Here is a 25,345-nt window from a genome sequence, read left to right as displayed (position 1 = left end):
TTACTATTATCATTCAGAATATCCGATGCGGTGAACTAGGTAACATGACAATTGATAACAATTATCTTATGTTTTCACTCTTTAGTAATAATTTTACTGAATTGTGACTGGACTTGTTGCTGGAATTGTGGCTAGCTTGCATTTTATTTACTTCTTTCTCTCGCACATGAGAAAGTGGCAGAGAAAGAGGGCAGGAGGGAGAGAGAGAGGGAGGGAGAGGGAGAGAGAGAGAGAGAGAGAGAGAGAGAGAGAGAATCTTAAACAGGCTCCAGACTCAGCACAAAGCCTGATGCAGGGCTCAATCTCGTGACCATGAGATCATGACCTGAGCTGAAATCAAGAGTCAGATGCTTAACCCACTGAATCACCCAGGCACCCCTCTATTTTATTTACTTCTATCAGTCAAAAAACAGATGACTCTTGCTTTGGGGATTACAGTTTATGGTGCTAAATGTAATGTGCTGAAAACCTTCCACATAGGGAGTATGTGTTTAATTTTTACTTACCAGGATAGCCCCTAAGTTGGTAAAAAAAACAACAATAACAATAAATTGATGACTAATTTACCTCCCATACCATACCTTCTTTCACCTCCTGTTTTTGGTCTTGGTTTTCCAGTTCTGAATCATGGCCAACTTTAGGTTCTACCATTTCCTCATCTTCCTCATCCTCTAGAAGAAAGAAAGAGAAAAATGCATTATTTTCTTTCCTTCAAATCAAAGCCTTTGGTTGATGGTGGGAGGTAGGGCCAAAGGGTAAAGTTCCAATCATTTAGGGCAACTTCTAAGTAAATCAGTCCTCAATGAATGCCCAAGATATATGTTCATGAATATATGAATAAATTATCTCCAAAAGGGGCCTCTTTGAAAGTCCCCCAAGCTGCTGAGAAAACCACCCGAGTCGGCACCTGCTAACATCCATCTCCAGGCCCTCACCACATGGGATGTCTTGGAATTGCCTCTCTGACCTCTGAAGCTTCTTCAGAGATGACCCAGGAACAGATCTCAAAATGTTTCCACCTGGGGCACATTCTCCACAGGGAACACCTGCTGCACAGACGACTCATTTCCAATTTAATTCTCACCAAATTAATTTGTTTTTGACCTACAGGAAAGGGTTAAATACAGGTCTGACCCCAGGTCAAATGCCATTGGCAAGTAAACAACCAGGGGGTAGAGTCCCAAAAGTCACTGCCATTGGCCTGGGAGAAAGCAACCAACCTGAAATCGCATTTACACATTCAGAGCAGCTCATGCATTAATGTGAATTTAATGAGCACCAACAAATGGACCCAGTCTGCTACCACGGCCAGATGTTATAGTGCCCTTCCTGCCCTATGCAAATGTGTGCTCGTTCTGTCTGCTCTCAACCTGCCTTTCTTAGAGGCCCCTTTCATTATAGAGTGCTTGAAATCATCAGCCACAAAGTAGAAGATGTAGGGGGGAGTCAAGGTGTCACAAGAAAATCCAGTGTAGAAAAATAAAATAATACAAAAAATTAAAACTTGCTTTCACAGTTTAAAAAATATATTGTCTTCTCTCTTAAGTATAATATTCACTGTAGGTTATTTATTTCATTGGTTCAAATGGAATTTAAAAGAAATGACTTCACTTCCTCCCCTGCCCCTACATTCATTCATATATTCATTCATCCATCAAATATTTACAGACTTTCTGTAAGATCTCAAGCTCTATGGATAGTCTCATTTCCATCATAATAAATCCTGAGATTTACATCAACTAAAAATTTCAGCCCCAACCACTTAGGGAATGCATTATAAATGCATACCTAAATGCCCAAATAAATATCTATAGCCTGAAAAGCAACTCCAAAAGTCTGACTACATTAAGCAAGTGATCTGGGGAAGAAATATCAACTTTAAAAATTTGAACATATTAAGTGTAGCATTGCAATTTAGATATTAAAAATTTTTTAATGTAAATTTTCATTGAAATACAATACTCTAAGTGCATATGTATATACTGTGGAACCAACCTCATTACTTTATAACCACACTATAAACATATCAGGAAGAATGTAGAACACTTTTAAGGAAAATGGTCATTTATTAGTAACACATTTATTATCAGTACATTATTTCTAATACATACCTAAGAGGTAAAGAGTTGCACTTGGAATTTTGAAAAGAACACTGAGTTACTCTGATTTTTAGACAAATAAACCCTTAAAGTGTTAAGTTATAAGCAGCACATTTAAGTCCTTATCCATATATAAAGATATTACTGCTATCTACCCATTAACAACCTGCTTGAAAAGTCGTGAACCTGCACATCATGTATCCTGATCCAAAGACCTGACACAAAACCTTAGGAGGTACTAGCCTACTCTTCTGGTAAACCTGGGATGGAGAGGCAATCTTCAAAAGTCCACTAATCTGCTAGTAAGTGGCTCTATTTCTGAAACTTCTAGAGACATTTATTACTTTTTTTAAAGTTTTAAAAAATTTATTTAAATTCAAGTTAGTTAACATACAGTGTAGTCTTGGTTGCAGAAGTAGAACCCAGTGATTCATCACTTACATATAACACCCCGTGTCCATCCCAACAAGTGCCCTCCTTAATGCCCATCACACATTTGACTCATCCCCCCATCCTCCTCCCCTCCAGCAACCCTGTTTGCTCTCTGTATTGAAGAGTAGAGACATTTCTTTAAACTTACTGGATTTAGCAGCAATGCCCTGACACTTACAAAATGCAAGTAAATACAACAAATACAAAACTGATAGGGCATGTATTATGAATTGAGTCCTGTTTTGCCTTCTCCCCAACCAAATATTTGTATGTTGAGGTTCTAACGCTTAGGATTTCAGAATGTGACTTTATTTGAAAATAGGATCATTGCAGATATATTTAGTTAAGATGAGATCAGACTGGAGTAGGTGGGCACCTAATCCAATATTATAAAAAGGAGAAATTTAGACATGGGCACACATAGGGAGAATGCCAGGGGAAGCTGAAAAAGACTGGGGTGATGTTTCTACCAGCTAAAGAGTGCCAAAGATTGTTAGCACACAACAAGAAACTAGGGAAAAGGCACAGAACAGATTTTTCCTCACAGCCGTCAGAAGGAACCAACCATGTCAACACCTTGATCTCAGAATCACCTGGCCTCCAAAACTGAGACATTCCATTTCTACTGCTTAAACCACCCAGAATTGTAGTACTTTGTAATAGCAGCCTGAGCAAACTAATACAGCCAGTAGAGTGCCCTGCTTTCTATGACCCTATAAGGTAGTGGAAGAGATACAGGACATATACCATAATAACACCTAAGGCAAGGATGTAAAATCTAATTTATTTACCAGAACTTGGTACCATCAGTCTAACAGATGAAGAGAGAGATTAATCTCCCCCAAAGAAACTCACAACCACATCAAATTTTCAAGTTTTGTCTGGTTCTGCCTGTTTTCAGATCTACGATCTGTAACCATCAGGAATACAGCCTCCTTCGTCAGAGCATGATGTGAAATAGAAAGGCCTTGCGGAAAGGCCTAAAGTAGAAGCTCAGTTGCAGTGTAAGGACAGGCTTGGAGAGGCTCTTCGAGGTGGATATGGCGTCGCTTCCATAAGAATCGCTCTTCTGCTTCTAAGAGGCAAGTGCACACAAGGCTCAGCTGAGGAGAAGTTAGGTTTCACATCCTGGACCGCTATATATGATGGGCTGTCTTATTTATTAAGGATACATATGCTGCATCCACATTCTATTCACATTCTCATGTTGGAACCCACTGCCCTGAGACCAGACTGTCAATGCCTACCACAAAGCATTAGTTCTCTGGCTGAACAGATTCACAAGTTGGGCAGGGATCAGCACATCAAAGGAAGTAATTGATCTGGGTCTGAGCCTGGAGTCTACATCTTGCCAGCCCCTCGATTTTACATAATTCATAGAAACTCTTGGAGGCCCTGTTTCTTCATCTGCTGAATTGGGATAATAATCCTTTCTTAAAATCCAGTGTTGTTGTAAGAGTAACCAAATTAAATAATTGATCTGAACTTTCTTTTTAAACCAAGAGAGTTGGGGATACCTGTATACAGAAACCTCCAAACAAATGTTGCATTAGCTTGCATATCAACCAAACATTTATTGAGCACTTACTATGTACCAGGTGCTGGGAATATGAGAAGGAATAAGACAGAAAAAAAAATCCCTGTGCTCATGGAGCTTCATTTGAGGTAGGGGAGAAAAACAACAAACAAATAAACAAAATATATATTATATCTGATAAATGTTGTGGGGGAAATAGAAAGCCAGAAAGGGAGACTGGGCATGCTGGTAAGGGGAGGAAGAGTTGAAATTTAAAATAGAGTCATCAGAAAAGGCCACACTGAGGTGACATTTGAGCAAAAAGTTCAAGGAGTCAAGGGAGTGAGCGGTGTGAAGATCTTGGAGAAGACCAGTAACAACAGATTCTTCCATCTTATTCTGTGGACCCAGGGGTTCAATGGGTCACGGTTTAAATTAATTTATTATCAGTTCCTTTGACTATAGAAAATAGCTGTGCTTTCATTAGAGCCATCTGTTTGTACATTCCCATCTTCTAGTTCTTAAAATGAAGTCGGTTTCCCCAAATGATTCGAGTTAGTATCACATTGTATCAAATTCTTGGGGCACCTGAGTGGCTCAGTTAAGCAAAGAACTCTTGATTCCAGCTCTGCGCTGACAGCATGGAGCCTGCTTGAGATCTCTCTCTCTCTCTCTCTCTCTCTCTGCTCCTCCCCCATTCATACACTTTCTCTCTCTCAAAAATAAGTAAATAAACATTTAAAAAATAGTATCAAATTCTCATCTTTCACAGCTATAAAGGTCTTTATTTTCAACATTAGTTCCTGGAAGAGTCAAAATGCAACATTGTGACGGAAAGTGTTCTATAAGGGCTTGGCTCTAAAAAGGGCTAGGTTTGTGATAGCAATGTGTAGGTTTATACACAAAGTATGCAGGAAAATCGCAGGTTATCTAATTATTTAAATAGAAAATTCTTCCCCAGAGAACGTTTTTGACTGAATGTAAGAAAACCAAATACTTACAGCGTTTATAATACGTGCAAAGTCCTACAATGAAATACTGTGAATAATAGAAAAAAAAAAAATAATATCTGACCTTTTAAAGTGGTTAAAAACCAGTTGCAGGCATTAATTTTTTAGTGGCCACAGAATTCTTTGTCTTTCAGCCTTTGAAAGACACAAAGCAAGTGTTTCAGTGGATTTGTTAAGGAAATAAAACACAAGAGACTGGTTCGTTTCTCTGCATACTGATATGTTTGCCTTGCTCAGCAAAGAGAGTGTATTTTTCTTTAAGACTCTGGTTTCCTTTCTGGTGCAATTGGAATTACTTCTGTTGAAACCATTTTCAAAACAGTTAAATAACTTTAAAGAAAAGGATTTATGTAGACCCGCTACAGACCACTGATATATGAGTTGTGCCACTAGTTCATACCCGGTTACATTTCCTCTGAGATTGGAGGGGAAAAAAATTACCACCCATGTATGGTTTCCTGTACCAGGTCCACACAAGAAATTAAACTAGTGTAGGCAGAAGTTAATTACCTGTCAGTCCAAGGGGCTAATTTCAAACAATGGCATCTTTTAGACACTTTATTTTATTTAGCACCCAAATTCTGCTGTCCCCGGTCGCTGCATGCATTCCTTTAAAGTTGGGGAGATCTTTGGTAACCACTGTCCTTCTCCTGAAGATATCCTAAAGGTCTAAGAACGAACACTTGCATGTTCAGCGGCAACCACACATAACACACTTAGCACAAGGCCTGACCCTCTGTGTGAGCTCTGGAAGGGTTGTCTGCTCTAACCACCTGAGTTTCAGAGTGATGTCAAGGTTGTCCATTTAAACGTGCTGCGGTCCTGTGTGGAGGTTCCTCAGAAAATTAAAAATAGACCTACCCTATGACCCAGCAATAGCACTGCTAGGAATTTATCCAAGGGATACAGGAGTACTGATGCATAGGGGCACCTGTACCCCAATGTTTATAGCGGCACTCTCAACAATAGCCAAATTATGGAAAGAGCCTAAATGTCCATCAACTGATGAATGGATAAAGAAATTGTGGTTTATATACACAATGGAATACTACGTGGCAATGAGAAAAAATGAAATATGGCCTTTTGTAGCAACATGGATGGAACTGGAGAGTGTGATGCTAAGTGAAATAAGCCATACAGAGAAAGACAGATACCATATGGTTTCACTCTTATGTGGATCCTGAGAAACATAACAGAAACCCATGGGGGAGGGGAAGGGAAAAAAAAAAAAAAAAAAAAAAGAGGTTAGAGTGGGAGAGAGCCAAAGCATAAGAGACTGTTAAAAACTGAGAACAAACTGAGGGTTGATGGGGGGTGGGAGGGAGGGCAGGGTGGGTGATGGGTATTGAGGAGGGAACCTTTTGGGATGAGCACTGGGTGTTGTATGGAAACCAATTTGACAGTAAATTTCATATATTAAAAAAAATAAAAATAAAAATAAACGTGCTGCGGTCCTTTAATTGTTGATCTGCTCTGATGGCCTCAGAGTTGAGACTTTGGAAGGGGAGTGCCGGGGAATGTCTGTCACTGTTTGGCAATACAGTATGAAAACTCCTTTCTGCCCGGGGGTATCCCTCTTGCAGTACTGGTATATTGGTAACATGCTGAGCCCCCACTTTCTTCTCCTGAAGCCCAAGGGGAGACATCTTCCTGCTCCCCAGCTCCTACTGACCAGAACAGAGGCAGGATCCAAGCGATAGTCAGACTGGATGTTCCTAACTGGGCCTTTGTCTTTGCAGCCAGGAGGCAAAACCAAGGGAATAGTAAGGATTAATTTTTGGCAGCATGCCGTAGTAGCAGCAACACCCGACATCCTGGCCAGATTGTTCCAGAGGTCCACAGTCTGGGTTCCCTTGGTTTCTGCTCCTTTTTAAGCTTGTTCCTTCTGCCTCCTGTTGATCCTGTGAGCACCAGATTTCCTTCCAATAAATCTCACCAGGGGTGATGTCAACACCAGATTTCCTTCCAATAAATCCCACTGGACTTAGTGCCTGCTGCTTGCAACCAGAACCCTGAGCAACACAGGGCGGCCCTCTGTGAAGAGAAGGGCTTGTTTTTACAAGGTCAATGGGTTCTCACTTTCCTCTGCTCTCTCAGGGACTGCAAAACCCCAGGACAAGAGGGTCTGAGTGCCCAGCCCTCACCCTTCCTGCCCAGCTTCTGGCTTTTCATGAGGGGGCTCTGGCCCCTCCATGTAAGACCATTGAGTCTGGTCAGGTGGAGGAAGGCTGCAGGGAGCAGAATGGGTCATTTCACTCTACCCTTCTCGATTCCAAAGGGCATCTTGCTGTTACCAAAGGGGAAGGCACAACGCAATAACACATGACTTTGAATCCAACAGGCTAATGACTCTAGATGCACAATTACTTTATGTACCACTTAGAAAACCGATTACTGTTAATTAAGCTATAACACATCATGAATTCTAACATGAAAAATTGTGAATGCTGGAATTGATAAAATAATTTGTGGCTTAGAAATGAAGAGAAACTAGCTTCCCAAAGATAAAAGGGATGGCAAGGACACAGAGTCAAGTCTAAATCAAGCTTGTTGGTATACTACTATCAGTGAACAGATTTGGAGATACAAGGCACATTTGTTTTAAAAGATATATTGCTTTCAACCTAAGAACAAATGCTCTAGCCATTTAATATATAATTCTATGTATAAACATTTCAGAGGATAACTGTTTTAAAAACATATATAAAATTTTTCAATAGAAAAGCAGCCTGGAGCCTGCTTCAGATTCTGTGTCTCCCTCCCTCCCTCCCTCCCTCCCTCCCTCCCTCCCTCCCTCTCTCCCTCTTTCTCTTTCCCTCTCTCTCTCTCTCTGCCTCTTCCCCACTTGCACTCTGTCTCTCTCTCTCTCAAAAATAAACAAACATTAAAAATTAAAAGAAAGAGAAACAAAGAAAAATAGAAAAATTAGGATTTATTTTTCAATATAAAGCATAATTCACTCTAAGGAAGGTATTCTTTGCAGGTCTGTGCTTTGCTTCATCTTTTCTCATATCAAGTCCACTCTGGATAATACTTACACCCATGTCTTCCATCATCACCCACAAACTGAAACCTTTCCAGACTCCAGATTCTGTATTGCACATTCCAACATGAATGTATCACAGGCATTTCACATTTGACATGTTCAAATCAGAACTCCTGCCTTCTCCCGAGACCTGCTCCTTTGATTACATTCTCTATCCTACCCTGTGGTACCATCATTCACATGGCTTCACAGTTGGGCACCAGAATATATATCACCCTTCAATTTCTCTTGGGCACCGGGACCTATAAGAAGGGGTCTCTAAGTCCTGTCTATTCCTCACTACCAGTTTTGTTCTGTATTTCTAGTAGTTTTATTTATTTTTTATTATTTAAAAAACACATCTATGTATATTTTCTACACCAAAACAACAACAATGACAAAATTCCACCAAACCAAAAACAAACAAACAACAAAACCAAAACTCTGTAACTCCCTAAAAATGTTAGGGTAAAATCCCATAACTCCTTGTCTTTTCCACCTCATCTTCTATTCTGGACAATGCACAACCACCCGATGTCCCAGTAGGTTCATGCCTCAAAAGCACTGCATGTAATTTTTTTGTGTCTGTGTTGGTCTTCCCTTCAATATCCAGGAGTTAATTATAACTAGCCTTTGGTGATACAATTCCAGAGCTTTAACACTTCCTCCCAACAAGATTTGTTGACCCCTTTCATTGTTCCACCACCCCACCTTGTACCTTGTATATATCTCTATGACAACACATCTCAGACCACTTAAAATTAAGTTTATTCATCTACCTCCACAACCAGATGTAAAGTCCCCAAAGACCTACTCTTGTTAGTATCATCAATGTCAAGTACTGAGACTAACAAAATCAAGACAGGTGCTTGATCTGGAAAGATAGTTATGAATCACATCGTATAGGACCTTGCATGACAGAGCAAGTTTGGACTTCTTTCTAGAGATGAGTATCCTCCTTTTAATAAACACAAATCTCAGGTAGTCCATATTATTTAAAATTTCAAAGGGAATTCAAGGCACTGGTAATGCCAAATATGGCTTTTAAAACCTCACTTATCTCCTTGCCAGTCAGCCCTTTATGCACATTCTAATATATTTAAGAGGTGGCTTGACTCTTGATGAAAACTATTCTTCCTAACCTTCCTTACAGAGAACCAGAGGCTTTTAAAAACACAAGAGAGAAAGTCTGATTTTGTTTAAGAATATGGAGGCAAGATGGAGAGTGGAGGAAATTGGGAAAGCCTGGAATAAGGGAGACAGTGAGAAGGTAAACTATAGCTGTAGTCCAAGCAACAGACGATGAGAACTTGACCTAAGATGGTTCAGTTGCCAATGGGCATGATGAATTGGACTGAATTTAGACATATGTTTATACAACAGACAGTGAGGGCTCTCGTACAGAACTCATTCAAGTCACCCTATCCTTGGACCAACTTTGTGTACAGTTAGCCAACTTTGCCAGGAGTCCAAAGAGAGCCACCCTCCCGATATGTATCACGGCGGCCAAAATAAAGTATAACGTGCACCACTGAATGCTTACACAAACCAAGGTGAGCGCCTCTGTGCTTTAAAAATATGCAGGAAAGACATATTTTGTGGGATTTTCAGTAAGCACTTTGTTAAATATACTACATGGTAATATTTAAAAAACCTTCACTTTCTGGTCTAGAAAAATCTGGCCAGAGTAAAGAAAACATACATTTCTCATCGTACAGAGCGCTCCTGTTAACACTCTAGGCCACATCAGTTCTCTCCTAAGGCTCTAACATGACAGTACTTGGAAAGTGTACTTCCTGGTGGAATGACACCCAAGGCATTGCAAATGGGAGGAAATGAAAGAATATGTTCAAAACGAGAAAGGAAGCCAGAGAATAGTACTTTTTAGCAGCTGTTTCTGAAACTTGTAACTGTGCTGATATATAATACGTGTGCGGTAAATATGTGTTGAATTAAGCTGACACAGGTTAGCTAGCTCTTGTGGAAGGGCGGAGACCAGAAAGAGAACAATGCCCTTCTCAGAGATGTCCAGGCAGGAGTTCATGGGTAACTTTAGCACTTGATGTTTGGGTATGGGAAGGCTTGATTGATCTGTATTTCCACAAATTTTCCTGCTTAAAAACCTTTAATGGCTCCCTATTGCCTAAATTAGCTCAGTATTTAAGGCTCATCCCCGTTTGACCCCAATTTAATTCTCCAATGTTGCTCAAAGCATAATAGTTCTTGATTCAATGTGTATGAAATAGGCCAAGTTTGTTGTCAGTAACCACCCTCCATCCTACCCCTCTTCAGTCTTGTATATATTTCAGGCCCCCTGTCTCTCAAGCTTTCTCAGGAAGTCATGGAGTCTGCAACCACAGAGGAAAGCAGTTGGATGAACTAATTCACACCAATGGATTAGAGAATGACAACCCAAATCAATTAATCTCCAAAGGCAAACTACAGCTTTCACAGGACTTGGGAAGAAGAAAGATTTTGAAAGAGCAGAGCCAACCCTCAAATCAGTTCCCTATTCTACATTCTTGGAGGCAGAACCACCCATTGCACAACTACAGAAAGCAGCATTCCCATCGTGCTCTATGTGAATATGTGAATAGGGCTTCCTGGAGTTACACAGAGCATAGACTCTGTGTCTATCCTTAACAGTCTTATTTGTATAGATGTCTACACACACATACACACACACACACTCACACACACACACACAATCAGGGCAATAATTCAAAACACTTGTAAATGTAGTTCTTGGCTGCTTGGAAAGGAAGAAGCTCTAGTTTCTCCTGTTCAGACTTAAATCCTTTTGCTGCCTACTTTTGAATTTGGATAATCCTATACCCTATTCCTTGTTTCCTCTACCATTTTTCCAAATGTGCAAATATGTACTTGTTCCTAGTGGGAGTGCTGTTTGTGAAATGAAAACTGGGCTCCCAGGGAAAGAGATGCCATCATATTTACTTTCAACAGCAAGTGTAGATATGTCCCAGAGGAGGGTGAAGCTCAAGGTCTCCAGGTGCTCAAATGGTTATTGTGTTATGTTAACTGGTAAAAACAGAGGAAAATAAGTAGAAGCCTTTTAGAAACATTATGTTGCCTGTAAATAAATTGTTCATAACAAGAAAGTGCTACCTTCCATCTCTAAGAATTGTCAACTCTATTAATGTCAGAACAATGACATCAATCACGGCGCATGTAGATCATCCACTGTTGCATGTCCTCTGGTATTCTTTTTATTCATAGGATCAAATCTTGTTAGTTCTATCTCTTGGTATCTCTTACCTCTTATCTCTTTCTCCATGCCTAGCCGTGCTACAAACAGCATTGTCAGATTAACCCTATTAAACAGAACTCTGTTCACATAAATTTCCTTGTGAAAGCTGTGATGGGTCCCATCACATGCAGAACAAAAGCTGGATTCTTGGCCACATCTTCAAGTCTTCTACGGCCTGGCCCCAGCATGTGCTTCCTGCCTGAATTTCCTCTACTGACATTCTGGCTGCTGCACAAACTTCCACATTCCATCTACCCTTTGGTTCATGCTTCTCCCTCAGCTAGACTCTCTCCTTCCCTTCCTTTTACAAAATATGAGCCTAATAATGTGTCAGGCACTATTCCAGGTGCTGGAGACACAGCAGTGAACAAAACTTCCTGTCTCCATGGAGGGTGCATTCTAGTAGGGGGGACAGATAACGGAGAAGATAAGTAAGTCAAGTATGTGGTAGGTTGGGGAGTTTCAAGTGCTGAAGAGAAAAAGCAAAGCAGGGAAAGGAGGCAGAAGTGGTAGGCATCACAATTTTTACACAGGTAGCTCGAGAGGTCCTTGCCGAGAGATCCCATTTGAAAAAAAACCCAAGGAACTGAGGGATCAAGCCTTGTGGATACCTGGGGAAGGCATTCTAAGTAGAGGAAACAAAAGCTCAAGGGCAGGATTTTGCCTGGAGTGCTCAAGCCCTCAAATGCCTTCACATCTTCCCCACATGTAAAATACAGCTGTACTTCAAGATCCGATTCAAATGACCCCCAGCTCCTAAATCTCTCCCATTCTCCCTCATTCGGAGGGATTTCTTCTTCATTTAAGGCTTCAAAGCACTTCATCTGGGTCTCTTTTAACTACTTTTTTTTTTCATCTGAAGAATTATTATGTTTAAGATGACAGCATTTATCATTCTCCACTTGATCTACTACATATTTATTTTAAGTAGAATACCCCTGTACTATCATGAGTTTACTTCTCCAACTGAGAGTCTCCATTTCTTGGGAGTAGGATGCATTAATTACTCATATTTATTGATCCCAGGATGATTGTTAAGTATTTTTTACTGTTTTAAATGTTAGTAATCTCGCTTCTCCAGTAGTTCCAGTAGTAGATTTTCTGAGGGGTTTCTCATTGATTTAGCTGGATCCCAAATCTCCTCATTCGATTTCAGATTCTAAGGTTCTTTTCCTTGATCATGAGGTCTTGTCATCACCGACAGCAACAAATGTCAAAACTTATTCAGAGACTCTGTACACTCCTTGCGAAGTTCATAGTCCTTGACTTTGTTTCTTGTCCTGGTCACTGTCATTAGATACTTACTCATCACCTAACACACGCTCAGATCTGTTCTAGGCCTCATGGAAAAATGATAGCTATTAGTTTATCAGATCATATGCGTCAAGCTTTGTGGTAAATTTTTTATGTCCATTACCCTGTTTAATCCTCATAAGGACTCACTGAGGCAGACACAGTGGGTTCTCTCTATATATGAGAAAATTGGGGCTAAGAACAGAAAGATGATCTGCCTCAGGTCACAGAGTTACAGGAAGCAAAACAGCCAAGATTCAGACCCATGTTTCCCCAGCTCCCAAACTCTCTCAATTTACTGCTAAAGCCTACCAAACAGTAAAAAGGTGGAGAAGGGAACTGTAATGGACATTTGTGGCTTTGACCACCCAGAATCCACCATCCCACTTCTTGGAATAATAGTCCCTTTATTCCTCTTTGGTGCACCCATCTCTTCCCAATCCCAGCTAAATAAATCCTACCTAAGATTTGGGGGATAATTTTGTATCTGAGGCAACGACCAATGAGACTTAATCTCAGTATTTTAATTTGCACCACCAGTAGAATGACCATATCATCTAGTGTCCCATTTGGGATACTTCTGGAAGGAATTCAGAGCAATGAATATTTAAGCAGGGCTGGCAGATTTCGTGAAGGAGGACTGCCTGGGTAAACTGGGACATGTGGTCACTCCCTGCAAGAGGGAAGTGGAGACCTCTCTTATATTGGACTGCATGACTATTCTAGCTAAACCAGGATACATGCTCACTCTAACCATCAGGAGGTGGATTCCTCTCCTCCACTGGACTGGTGTTACACTAATGTGGCACTGAAGCTGTCCTTCATCTGACATATGGAGTGTGAGCAAGAATCAGTAAATAAAACAGGGCCAAAAGACGGACAGTAGTAAGTAACAGTTTGACACCTAAATTGAACAGTAGCTGAAGCCATCATGTGCCTAGAATTTAGGGCCTAGATTTTTGTTCGTAAGAGCCAACAAAATTCCTTTGGGCTTAAGTGATTCTGTGTTGGTTTCTCTGTTCCTTATAACCAAAGAAAGTTCAAAAGGTCAATAATGAATCATTGTTGAGTACCCAATTTTGTATTCTGTATTTTCACTACATCATCTCCTGGAGCATGCAAACTATCCTGCAAGGTAGCACAGAGTTAAATGCAAGAGTTCCATGCCATGCCACTCAGCTTCAACTCCTCCTACCGTTTAGTAGCAACTTTTGGCTACTGGCTCAACTCCTTGTGCCTCAGTTTCCTCAGCTGTTGAATACAGAATTGCCCTCCTTGGAAAATGACGATTTTTGAATTGCTTAATATATGTAAAGAACACTTTATATTATTGATGAGGAAACTGAGACTCAAAGAAGTTACATAAGGTGCTGAAACTCAATCGGCTACTAAATTATAGAGGCAGATTTTGAACCCAAGACTTTGAGGCGCCAAATTCCTTTCTGTTTCAGCACTGTGTCCACAATGTCTCCTGGTTGCTTGAACTAGGCTCTGAAGGATGGAGATACCTCAATGGTTTCGGAGGAGAGAAGAAGCATGGCCAGTGGAGAGTAAAGTTCATGAAGTGGCAAAGCCGTTTAGGAGCACAGTTGAAAAACAAAGCTGCCCCCATGTTCTGTCCAACAGAGCCCAGCTTCCCTTTCCTTGCCTATTCCAGTTTCTGTGTGGCTTTAGCACTGCAAGGAGGCTGCATCACAATCCATGTGTAGGTTGAGAAGTGTTTCTATTTACTTCAGGGAGGTCCGCTCGGACAGTCTTGTTTTCTCCAGTACAAGACCATGCCTACGGGACATGCCCTCCTCCAGCTCAAACTGCATGGTTACGTTCTTCCCTTGCTGACCTGCTTCAACCGAGCTAGCTTCCTAGGCTTTTCTTGATCCTGCCAGGAACTTCCACGTCTCCTAGTTTTTGCATTTGCTCTTCCCTCTGCCAGGAATACTCTTCATTCAAATATTCACGTGTCTTTCTCATGACATTTTTAGAGTCCCTGTTCAAATGTCACATCATCTGTGAGGTCTTCCCTACGTGACCTATATAATATAGCAGCATGCCTCCCCCCACTCTGCCCTGGCACACGGCACTTGTTCTCCCCTTACTCTGATTTTTTTTTTCATTTCAAAGCACTGGTTTTGTACGTTTATTTATATATGTATTTACTGTCTGTCTCCCACCACTGGAATGGGAATTCTACAATATCAGTGACTGTGACTCTTCTCTGCTGTATCCAAAGCACCCAGAAAACAGCTGGGTATGTGGTAGGTGTCAATAAATATTTGTTGGATGGTAAGATGACTGAACACACAAAGACCAGCAAGACAGTGCTGCATCTTGAAATAAGCATGTAATTCCTGAAGGCAGCAGGGTGATTGAAGTCCCTGTTATGGAAATCAGGACTCCTCCTACCCCACTACCACCTTGTCATGGATGTCCATGACCCTACAGATCTTGTTCCTTGCAATGGGAATTAACTATCCCTTCAGCATTCTTATTCTCTAGAAAATGGAAATGAGATCATGAGTACTTTTTACTGACTGTCATTTCAGCATTTTCTCATTCTGGTGTCCAGTCCCCAGCCCAGAGAGAACTGATACATTTTCCATCTGGAAATACATCAAAATTCATCACAGTCCAATTCTAAGGGAAGATCATTAGCACATTTGTTTGCTTTTATCCTGGCATTAACAACTCTATTTGGGGCTAAATTATTTCCCCTGGTTTCAATGTCAAGTTTTCCCATTGGCTCAAATATGAAGTCCCTTGTCTGTCAGTGCAATAATTTTCTATTAATTATAAAAGAAGAAAGCTGGCAGTTTGAGAGTCTTAAGGGAAGCATTTGTCTAATCCAAGAAACGGATTTTCCAGTTACTTGGACTAAGTACAACTCTCAGTTGTGGTCAGATTCACAGATTTCAAAGTGCCCCTTGTTTTTACTTTCTGGTCAGTCTAGACAGACATGGTTCTTTCCTTCATTTTTCAAGCTGTTGAAACACCACATTGGTCACAAGAATCTGAATCTCCAGAGAATCAGTGGAGCAGTCCTTCACCAGAGACTCCATAACTTTCTATTGAACACCCCTCTGAGTAGAACAACTTTGGTGGTGCTAGGAGAGACTTCACTTCGAAGTCTCAGTTTGAATGTAAAAATGATGCCGTGACAACACAAATAATGGTCACTACTGTCCTATCTGTAATGGAAACATAGTCAAGTGGTTAGAGCATGCAGTCTTTGCCTGTTCTCAGTTATTTCAGTTTCATGCAGAATGTCCTCACCCAAATGAAATTGCCCTTTTTAAAAAAAAAATTTTTAACATTTATTTATTTTTGAGACAGAGAGAGACAGAGCATGAATGGGGGAGGGGCAGAGAGAGAGGGAGACACAGAATCGGAAGCAGGCTCCAGGCTCTGAGCCATCAGCCCAGAGCCCGACACGGGGCTCGAACTCACGGACCGCGAGATCGTGACCTGAGCTGAAGTTGGACGCTCAACCGACTGAGCCACCCAGGAGCCCCTGAAATTGCCCTTTTAAACAGTAATTCTTCTATTCATTATAATTGGACAATGTTCTTGAGAACCTGCTATATGCAAAGCCTTGACTACATCTCATGTGGGCCACAGAAATGAATCTAGAGAGATGCTTGAACGCAAAAAAGTTTGGCATTTGAACAGAGGAATGACAACTGCATGAAAATATCTCCATCAGAGGAGAGAATGCCTGGAGAAGTGCTATGGGAATTCAATAGGGGTCAAGTTAACTTCTGGCAGGGAGAGTACAGACAGAGAGAGAAGAAAGGGAAACAGATTTTTTATGGACTTTAATTTTAGTCAGATCTTGAGGACTGGTGGCATCTAGCTGGGGATGTAGAGACAGGAATGCAGAGTATCATTCCAAGAAGAGGAAAGAGCATTGCAAATGCATGACAATAGAAAGATGTATTAATATCAGGATAAATACCAGGTTAAGTAAATACACATTTGCTATTTGATCCACTCAGCTCTGTTGAGAAACAGCACTTTAAATCCACATGGCTTCCACTAATGCCAAAGAGGGTTAAGGAATCCTAGGTACTTAGTAGTGCCATGACCCAGGAGGATGATTTTCCCATCAGACGTTTTGAGGTAGGTAAATTCTGTATACGTTTCTTCTCCGGAGATAGCATAGGGAGAACATGACCTTATTCATGATCGTTTGTTATATGATGAGTAAAAGATTGATTTCTAGGCTCCTGTAAGATTTATTTTCTCATCCGTAAACCAGGGATGCTAATTAATATCTATGCTAATTACATAACAAAGCTCTTGTGTAAAACAATGAAATAATGGATATAGAGATGCTTTATCAGTGGTTAAAGGGCTACAAGGTGTTATTTATTAAGGTTGGGTAATTGTAATAATAATTACAGCTTACTTGATGTCCAATGGCCCACATAGCCACAAAAATGTGCAAGGTTGGAAGAAGATTATGCAAGAGAAAAGAGGAGAGAGGCATTCCAGTTAGGACTCATCATAGAAACAAAAGGCTGGAAAGATCCACAGAGACAGCTATTATTGGGTTGTGGTAGGATTTGGGGATAAAGAGTGTAAAGTGCCTCACGCATCAGAAACAAAATACAAAACAAAGATTCAAATGTGTGAGACAGAGTCTAAGTCCTGTCGAGACGAGAAAGAGTGTGTCAGCTGTGGGTCATTAGACAAACGTTCAGGTAGAGCTGGGGCTTCCTGCAGACATGAGCTTGGCTTCAGAGAACAGGTAAGAGTAAGATGGGCAGGGGGAAGGGAAGAGCGGTAGCATGTATATCATTTAGGTGAGATGTTCTGGGTTTCCATTCCACCCAATATTTCCCTCTTTAAAGGCACATAAACATTAAATTCAGAATTGACTTTTCTCTGTACTCTTAGCTCCGAGCCCAGTGCTTGGGCCATAAAGGGACTCCTTACTTTTGTGCTGAATCATTCTGGGTATGTGACGAAGGAAGGTGTGAAGTCAGGAGAGAATGAGCACATATTCCAGGGGGAGGGAAGAAAGTTGTGTGATAAGGGAGCAAGGGACAAGAATGGTGGTAAGGCAGGAAGCTATGCGACAGCTTGAAAGCTAGGCTAAGGCTTTGGGTTTTGATGGAGCAGTGAGAGCAGGGAAATCACTAGATTTAAAATCACCATTACCTAGTAGCAGTATACTGAACAGGCTACCGCTTCAGCCCTAGCTGTAATGCAATCTTTAGGTGGACCAACAAAGGAGAAAGAAATAAACATGACCACCATGATTTAATCATGGTGCTCTATTGAAACATATTTTTTTTCTACCACACATGCCAACCTTCATTCCTGCCCCTGGCTTCAGTTTAGGAAGCCTCAGGACTTTGAAGTATCACCTCCTATTATACAGGGAGGCTTTGTCATCGTTTTCTGCCATTCCATATTATTCCTATAGCTTTCACATAAATGCAGAATCATAAAACAAACAAACAAACATACACTTGAAAAGATCCATAAAGAGCTAGGGAGGTACTGTTGGGAGATTTAAGGAGTAAGTGTATGAACCTCATAGTATGGTGCTCTGAAAAGTAGAAAACTAGGTAAATGGAAATTACCATTCTTATTTTCTTCTTCTTTTCCTCCTCTTTCCTTTCACCTTCCTATTCCTCTTCCTCCTCCACTTCCTCTTCCTCCTCTTTCCTGATGACCCAGTCTTTTCACTTAGTGGATGAGCTATGGCCATCCATGGAGTTCAAGGCTCTGCCCAAGTTCCCATAGCTAGCTATTCAGAGCTTGGACTGCAACTCAAATCTGCCAACTCTGTCCCCACAGCTCTCCCCACCCCTCATTCTGTAGCAGCAAGATTATCACAGGGAGAAAGAAGAGCCCCAATTCCAATTAGATTTGAAGCAGAAATGCACCTCTGAAGCGGATTATCTGACACTCTCATCAAGCTTCACCTCTCAAGATGGCTACTATTGCATTTACTTACCACCCCTCTCTAATCCAAATTTTTCTTTCTAAATGAAGTCATTAAACCATACAAAGTCATTAAAACACCCTTGTGACTTCCAGCCAAACCACTGCAGGCCATCAAACCTTCACAGAGCCCATACTTGGAAGAGGGAAGTTTGCAAGCACAGCTATGCACCATTAAAATTTGAAGATTCTCTTTTGGACAGGCTAATGAGAGCAAATCACTCAAACAGGTCTAGACGATGCAAGGTTTTGTACCTGGGTCAGAGCCTGCTGGGGTCCCACAGGTTTGGCTGCTCTCCTATCCATCTGCAAAGGCACTTTCTTCCCCGTTTTGTATAGTGTCAAATATTGGTCTTTTAAGGCAAAGTGAAACCTTCTGGATCCACATTATCCGCAGCTTCTGGGGGCCAACTGAGACAGAATATTTTGTGCTAACATACTCAGAACACCTCAAGTTTCCCTTACTGTTTTACTTTCCCTTCACTTGGAAGCAAGCAAAGCAAGTTGGCAAACAGTTTTCTATACACTTAGGGGGACAAGAACAAGGGAAGCTGGTGGGCCTTTTCCTCCAACCACTTCGTGTGGTGTTAGTGCATCCCTTCCACAATGTTGTTGATGTGATTATTCTAAAATGAAATTTGTGACTGTCATCTCCTTGCTTAAAATCCCAGATTTCTTCATTCTTCACATATGATAAAGGTCAAACTCCCTAACCTGGCATAGAAAATCTTCTGTGATTTACCGCCTGCCTAGTTGGTCATCCTTATGACAAACCACTCCCCTAGTCCAGGCTACATTACTTGCTAAATGACAAGCACTTGCTCACAGGAGGCAGTGTGTTAAAATGGTTCTGAGTACAAGCTCTGAAGTCGGGCTGCCTGGGCTCAGGGATGCTGCCTTGTGTAACCCCAGAGGGGAATTCTTCACATTATACCTAATATTTATTGAGCACTTAAGTGCTAGGCAGAATTCTTCCTAATGGTTATCGCACTTAATCCTTACAAAAACCTACCAAGTAGGTACCAGCCCTATTTAGCAAGTAAGGAAACCAAGGCTCACCTAACTTCTCTTGCCACATTAGTTCATGCAGTTGGTAGATGACAGAACTGGGAATATAAATGTGGGTCAAATTTAATTTCAGAACTCAGGTTTTTAACCACTCTGTCTCATTGTTCTTCCCCCAAACTCATCTTCCTAGATTCTCTTTTACTTGAGATTAAGAACCAGTCAGGGGCGCCTGGGTGGCGCAGTCGGTTAAGCCTCCGACTTCAGCCAGGTCATGATCTCGCGGTCCGTGAGTTCGAGCCCCGCGTCAGGCTCTGGGCTGATGGCTCGGAGCCTGGAGCCTGTTTCCGATTCTGTGTCTCCCTCTCTCTCTGCCCCTCCCCCGTTCATGCTCTGTCTCTCTCAGTCCCAAAAAATAAACAAAAAACGTTGAAAAAAAAAATTAAAAAAAAAAAAAAAAAGGAATCAGTCAATGAGCCAGCTGAGACAGAACTCTGGCATCCATTAGAAATGCCCCTTCTATGTCAAGTCCCTATATTCCATCAATTGATAGATTGGATCTTAATCGCTAAAATTTGGTCTTCTCCTTCCTCTTTAACCTACTGCCTTGGACTTGTTTTATGTCCCTATCAATTTCCTCCTGAATTACTGCTGCTCCCTCCTTACTGGACTCTCTGTTTCTGGTCTGAGCCCTTCCATTTATCCCCTACACTGTTGCTGAAAGGAGCTGCCAAAAGGCCCTGTCTTGTACCTGTTAGAATTCTGCTGGTGCATTTCCATCACGGCTTCAGGCCCAGCACCCAAAGCCCTGCAAGATCCAGCTCTGACTCATCCACTTCATATTATACCCTGCCCTGAGGATCCCTTGGGGCATTTGGGATCTCTTGTAGTTCTCCATATTGTGCTATTTTATCCCTCTGAGCCTTCATATGCATTTCTCTGTCTCCCTGGAACATTCTTACCTGCTTCTCCTTTCAGTTAACTCCTATTCATCCTTCAAAACATAGCCTTATGGCTTCAGTTTCATCTCCTCTGGACCACTTTTCCTGATCCCCATTTGATTCAACTGCTTCTCTTCTGTGGGGAGCAGCCTAGTCATTTATCATTTGTAACTGATTATTGTCTGTCTGTCTCCTCCATGTTCTAAACAATTAAAGAGCAGTAATGTTTTATGTGTCTCTCATTGTCAAAACTTGGTCAAATGCCTGCCATGTAGTAGATGCTTAATAAATATTTCTGTGTATTAACAGACAAGTTATTTATGGCACATCTTGGGACAGAGGCAATGTCAATTCTTACTGGTATAGTTTAAATATTATTTATCTTCAGATGCTGTACGTGGTAAGAACTGCCCTTTGATTGGCTCTGAAAATTCATGTCTAGAAAAAAGAGTTTTGATTGCTTTAATTAGAACTCAACTGAGTGTCTCAAACAAGTGGTGGTATACATATTTTTTGGTTACAGTATGAAGTATACATTCCTTAATCATTTTCAGAGACTCCTAAAGTTAAAGTTATCAGATCTTTCTGAGAAATAACAGCACATCTGGAATCCTATGAGAGTCTCCATATGATAGTGGTTCTCAACCCGGGGTGATCTTGCACCCCCTGTCCCCCACCAGGGGACATTTGGTAATGTCTGGAGATGTTTTTGGTTGTCACATCTGGGGGTGGTTGCTACTGGAATCTAGTGGGTAGAGGGCAGTGATGCTGTTAAACATTCTAAAATGCACAGAAAAGCCCCCCACAAAGGACTTAAGCAGCCTCTAATGCTAAAAATAGTGAGGTAGAGAAATCCTTGTTTATGGTTTTTCAGATCCACATGCTCTCCGAAGATACACATCTGAAACTGTGACGACCCAGGGAACTCTCAGCCTATATTCTTCCTTTCAGTGGAAGCTCTCATGAGGGGTGGTATTTCCTGTGGGTGCGAATGTGGCTTTAAGACCAAGGCCAGAACGATGAGCTCTTTGTGCTTAAGGATGGAGACCTTCACTCCTTTCAGAGCCTCCTTCTGTCCATGTCTTCTCCTATAAATCCCATGGTCAGCAGAACATACTGTTGCTCCAAATGAGTTTCCTCCTCCTGAGTGCTGTCTCCAGATGATGGATTCAGGTTGTAGGAGTCATTTCCCCCATCTTGACACATCCAGTTCATGTGAGTTATTGGGGGAGATAAAACCTGCATGCTTGCAGGCCTCAGCGTCCTCCTTCCTCAGGTCAGTAGGCTCGAGTCAGGAATTCCCAGACAAGACCCAGAGAGTGGTTGCTTCTGGAGAATGAATAATTCAGAAATCTTGAGGTGATGAGTAAGCAGCAACAGAAGGTAAACAGCTTGAACAGTGCATTTATTTGGGAAGGAAAGTTGACTTTAGGGTCAGTTATGTGATGCAAAGAAATGGAAATGGGGTGAGGGAAGCAGATTGCCCTGAGATCCACCTTCCAAGTACAAGGTTTTGGTTTTGAAATTCCAAACAACAACTCCCAACATCCTCTGACACTTGAAAGTTTTACAAAAAGTTCCAATGAATACTGGCTAATTTCCAGTGGTAATATTCCATGTAATGAGTATTTTAGCCTCATTTCATAGTAAAATATTTATAATCATCTGTTCCTTATATTACCTCTAACATATATATTATTAAAATATTATTATTTTAAGCTAAGGAACAGCAGTAACTCAGAATAAGGGTTTTTTGGTTACACAAGTCATTGATCTAGCTGGACTTTAAACTCCATATATCCAGGACTGCAGAACAACCAGATGAAGCAAATATTGATGTAGTGATCTGGCACCATATTGAATGAACTGAATGACTAACTTGATTATTAAATGTGTTTACTTTTTTTTTTTAATTTTTTTTTAACGTTTATTTATTTTTGAGACAGAGAGAGACAGAGCATGAACGGGGGAGGGGCAGAGAGAGAGGGAGACACAGAATCGGAAGCAGGCTCCAGGCTCTGAGCCATCAGCCCAGAGCCCCACGCGGGGCTCAAACTCACGGACCGCGAGATCGTGACCTGAGCTGAAGTCGGACGCTTAACTGACTGAGCCACCCAGGCGCCCCTAAATGTGTTTACTTTAATAGCATCATGTAGTTCCAAAAACCGATCAAATGAGGAGCCTTAATGAGTTTCCACTGTGCAAGTTGAGGGAGATAAAGGGGGTTAAATACAGCTCCTTCCCTTGGAAAGCTCAGAGTTCAGTCAAAGAAAATAGCATTTAAGCACTTAATACCACGTATTTACTCAGCAACTCAACATGTATATTCTAAGAAGATTCTGGTCTTTGTGCTGGGTGACCTGAGTGTCACAGAGTAACTTCTCCTTTGTGCTGAGATACAGTAACATATTTTTCAAGTCAAATACTGTAATACTTTTCAAATAGTAGCAACCTTTATTAGCTAAAGCATAAATCTTCCCAACTTGGCCAGACATACTAAGCAAGCACATGACTCTCAATATCAGGCACCACTTCCCCCTTCCTCCCCTCAAAGCTCCCAGAGATAAGGAATGTTACATACAAATGGAGCTAGGTTTATAGAAAAGTGCACCTTGCATTAACATCCTTAATACGCATTCAAGAGGGAACGAGAAAACTACTGTAGATTAAGTTCACATTCATGCGAAATAATGACACATTTAATATATTTTTTTAACCCTGAATTGAGCTTTTATTCCTTTCATATAAGCTGATTCTATCTGAAATTTTTCTGCGAACTGAATCATGTGTTTCTGAAGGTGAAAATTTTCATACATCTTTGCTTCTTAAGCAAAGTGATGGGCCAGTTTCTTTCTTTTTAAAAAATTTCTACCATGTCACAGACTGACCTTTTTGTAAAATACAATCTACATGAATGACTGGAAGTCACTGTAATGCTGAATCCCTAAATGTCTAAATGCTACTCTCGTTAGAGTGGGAGAGAGCCAAAGCATAAGAGACTCTTAAAAACTGAGAACAAACTGAGGGTTGATGGGGGGTGGGAGGGAGGGGAGGGTAGGTGATCGGCATTGAAGAGGGCATCTTTTGGGATGAGCACTGGGTGTTGAATGGAAACCAATTTGACAATAAATTTCATATATTAAAAATAAATAAATAAAAATAAAAGAAAAAAATAAATGCTTACTCTCACTTTCTTTACCTACTTCATTATGAGTTAAACAGTCTGTGGACTGGACCCTCTGTGGAGCACATGTTACACATATGATATTCATGTGACATATATGATATTCAAAGACATTTAAAAGCCATAGTAAAGAAAGTAACCATCCATGTATCTTTAACAGGAAAACAACAGATACAAAGTCAGAATATCCAAAATGGAAAATGTTTAAAATTTTTTTAACGTTTATTTATTTTTGAGAGAGAGAGAGAGAAAGAATGGGGAAGGGGAGGGAGAGAGAGGGAGACACGGAATCAGAAGCAGGTTCCAGGCTCCGAGCTGTCAGCACAGAGCCGGACACAGGGCTTGAACCCACGAACTGTGAGATCATGACCTGAGCTGAAGTCGAAAGCTTAACTGACTGAGCCACCCAGGTACCCAAAAAATGGAAGTATGTTTAAATTTTAGCATTCAGCCCTTAGTGCCTAGACATTTTAAATGCCTGGTCAACGTAAAGGTGTCAAGTGGCTAAAGAGCAAGAGATATTCTACAAACACTATTTATGCCGGCACTGTCCAATGGACCTTTCTGTGATGTTGGAATTTTCTATCTGTGCTGTCTGATATAGGAGTCCTGAGCCACGTGTGGTTATTGGGTACTTGAAATGAGGTTAGTACAAACTGAGGAACTGGATTCAAAATTTTATTAGATTTTAATTATTTCAAAATTTACATAGCCTCGTGTGGCTAGTGGCTCCTATACTGGACAGTGCAAGTCTGCCTAACGGTGATAGCGACAGAAATATTTTTAAATAAGCAATTTTTTAAAAGAGTTGGCATGGAAAACATTAAAGAGTGGAATTGCCTCTTTCTAGATTTGAACCCACAGACCCTATCTCTCTCTCCTTCCTTATCTGCTGCACCCTCCCCACCCCTCAATGTTCTGGCCTTATTACCACTTTGGAGTTCATGGTTTCTTTCAGCATCCACAGGGCTGTTGCCAGAGCAGTGCATGATGACAGAAAGTATGTGAACCCCTTTTCTGCAAAACGGCTCATGTTAATGAGGTCTCCCCTGTTCTCAAGACAGTCAAGGCTGCCTGGCCAACGTGTTGAACCAAGGTGTTTGTGCCTGCACAGAATTAAGTCACAAGGAAAGCACTTATTTCTGACAGCAGATTTATAATAGGAAAATCTCAGCAGGGACGAAGAGTTGGAGACCCCAGCCACAGGCTTTTCATAAACTTTGCCTTGATTTAGTGACTCATTCGACCAGCAAGGAAGGCAAACTGCAGAGGTAATCCTATCATCTTTTCTCCAACCAGCCCTGTTCCATCTTCTTGGCTTCCTCGCGCTGCTAACATGAATTCAAATCATCTGTGTTTAAAGTTAAACTCCATGATTGACAGTTCTTTATAGTCTCAGTCCTATTGAAGATTGTTCTAGATATCTATCAGTTATTACTACAAGCGCAGTATGATATTCAATACCGACAGTGAAAATTGTTTTTAACAGTGTAATGTCTGATCTGTTTTGAAAGTGATTTTAAAATAAAGAACTAACCATAACCAGGTGGTGAAAACCCAAACATGTTTCTTTTTTCTTTTCCTTTCCTTTCCTTTCCTTTTCCTTTCTTTTTCTTTCTT

At 41.0% G+C, this 25,345-nt stretch overlaps 1 protein-coding gene across 3 annotated transcripts in view; it reads right to left on the bottom strand.

Moving 5' to 3' along the window:
• Positions 1-25,345, bottom strand: part of DYNC1I1 (dynein cytoplasmic 1 intermediate chain 1) — a 314,065-nt gene that overhangs the window by 125,355 nt on the left and 163,365 nt on the right. For all 3 annotated transcript variants that reach the window (XM_060632523.3, XM_060632522.3, XM_060632525.3), the window contains one exon: positions 582-671. In XM_060632523.3, coding sequence (XP_060488506.1) covers positions 582-671 — 90 coding nt within the window. The remainder of the gene's footprint in view (positions 1-581; positions 672-25,345) is intronic.

Source organism: Panthera onca, chromosome A2 (assembly GCF_046562875.1).
Source record: "Panthera onca isolate mPanOnc1 chromosome A2, mPanOnc1 haplotype 2, whole genome shotgun sequence".
Lineage (NCBI taxonomy): Eukaryota > Metazoa > Chordata > Mammalia > Carnivora > Felidae > Panthera > Panthera onca.
Note: the sequence above shows the minus strand (reverse complement) of the source record. Positions and strands in the feature narration are given on the sequence as shown.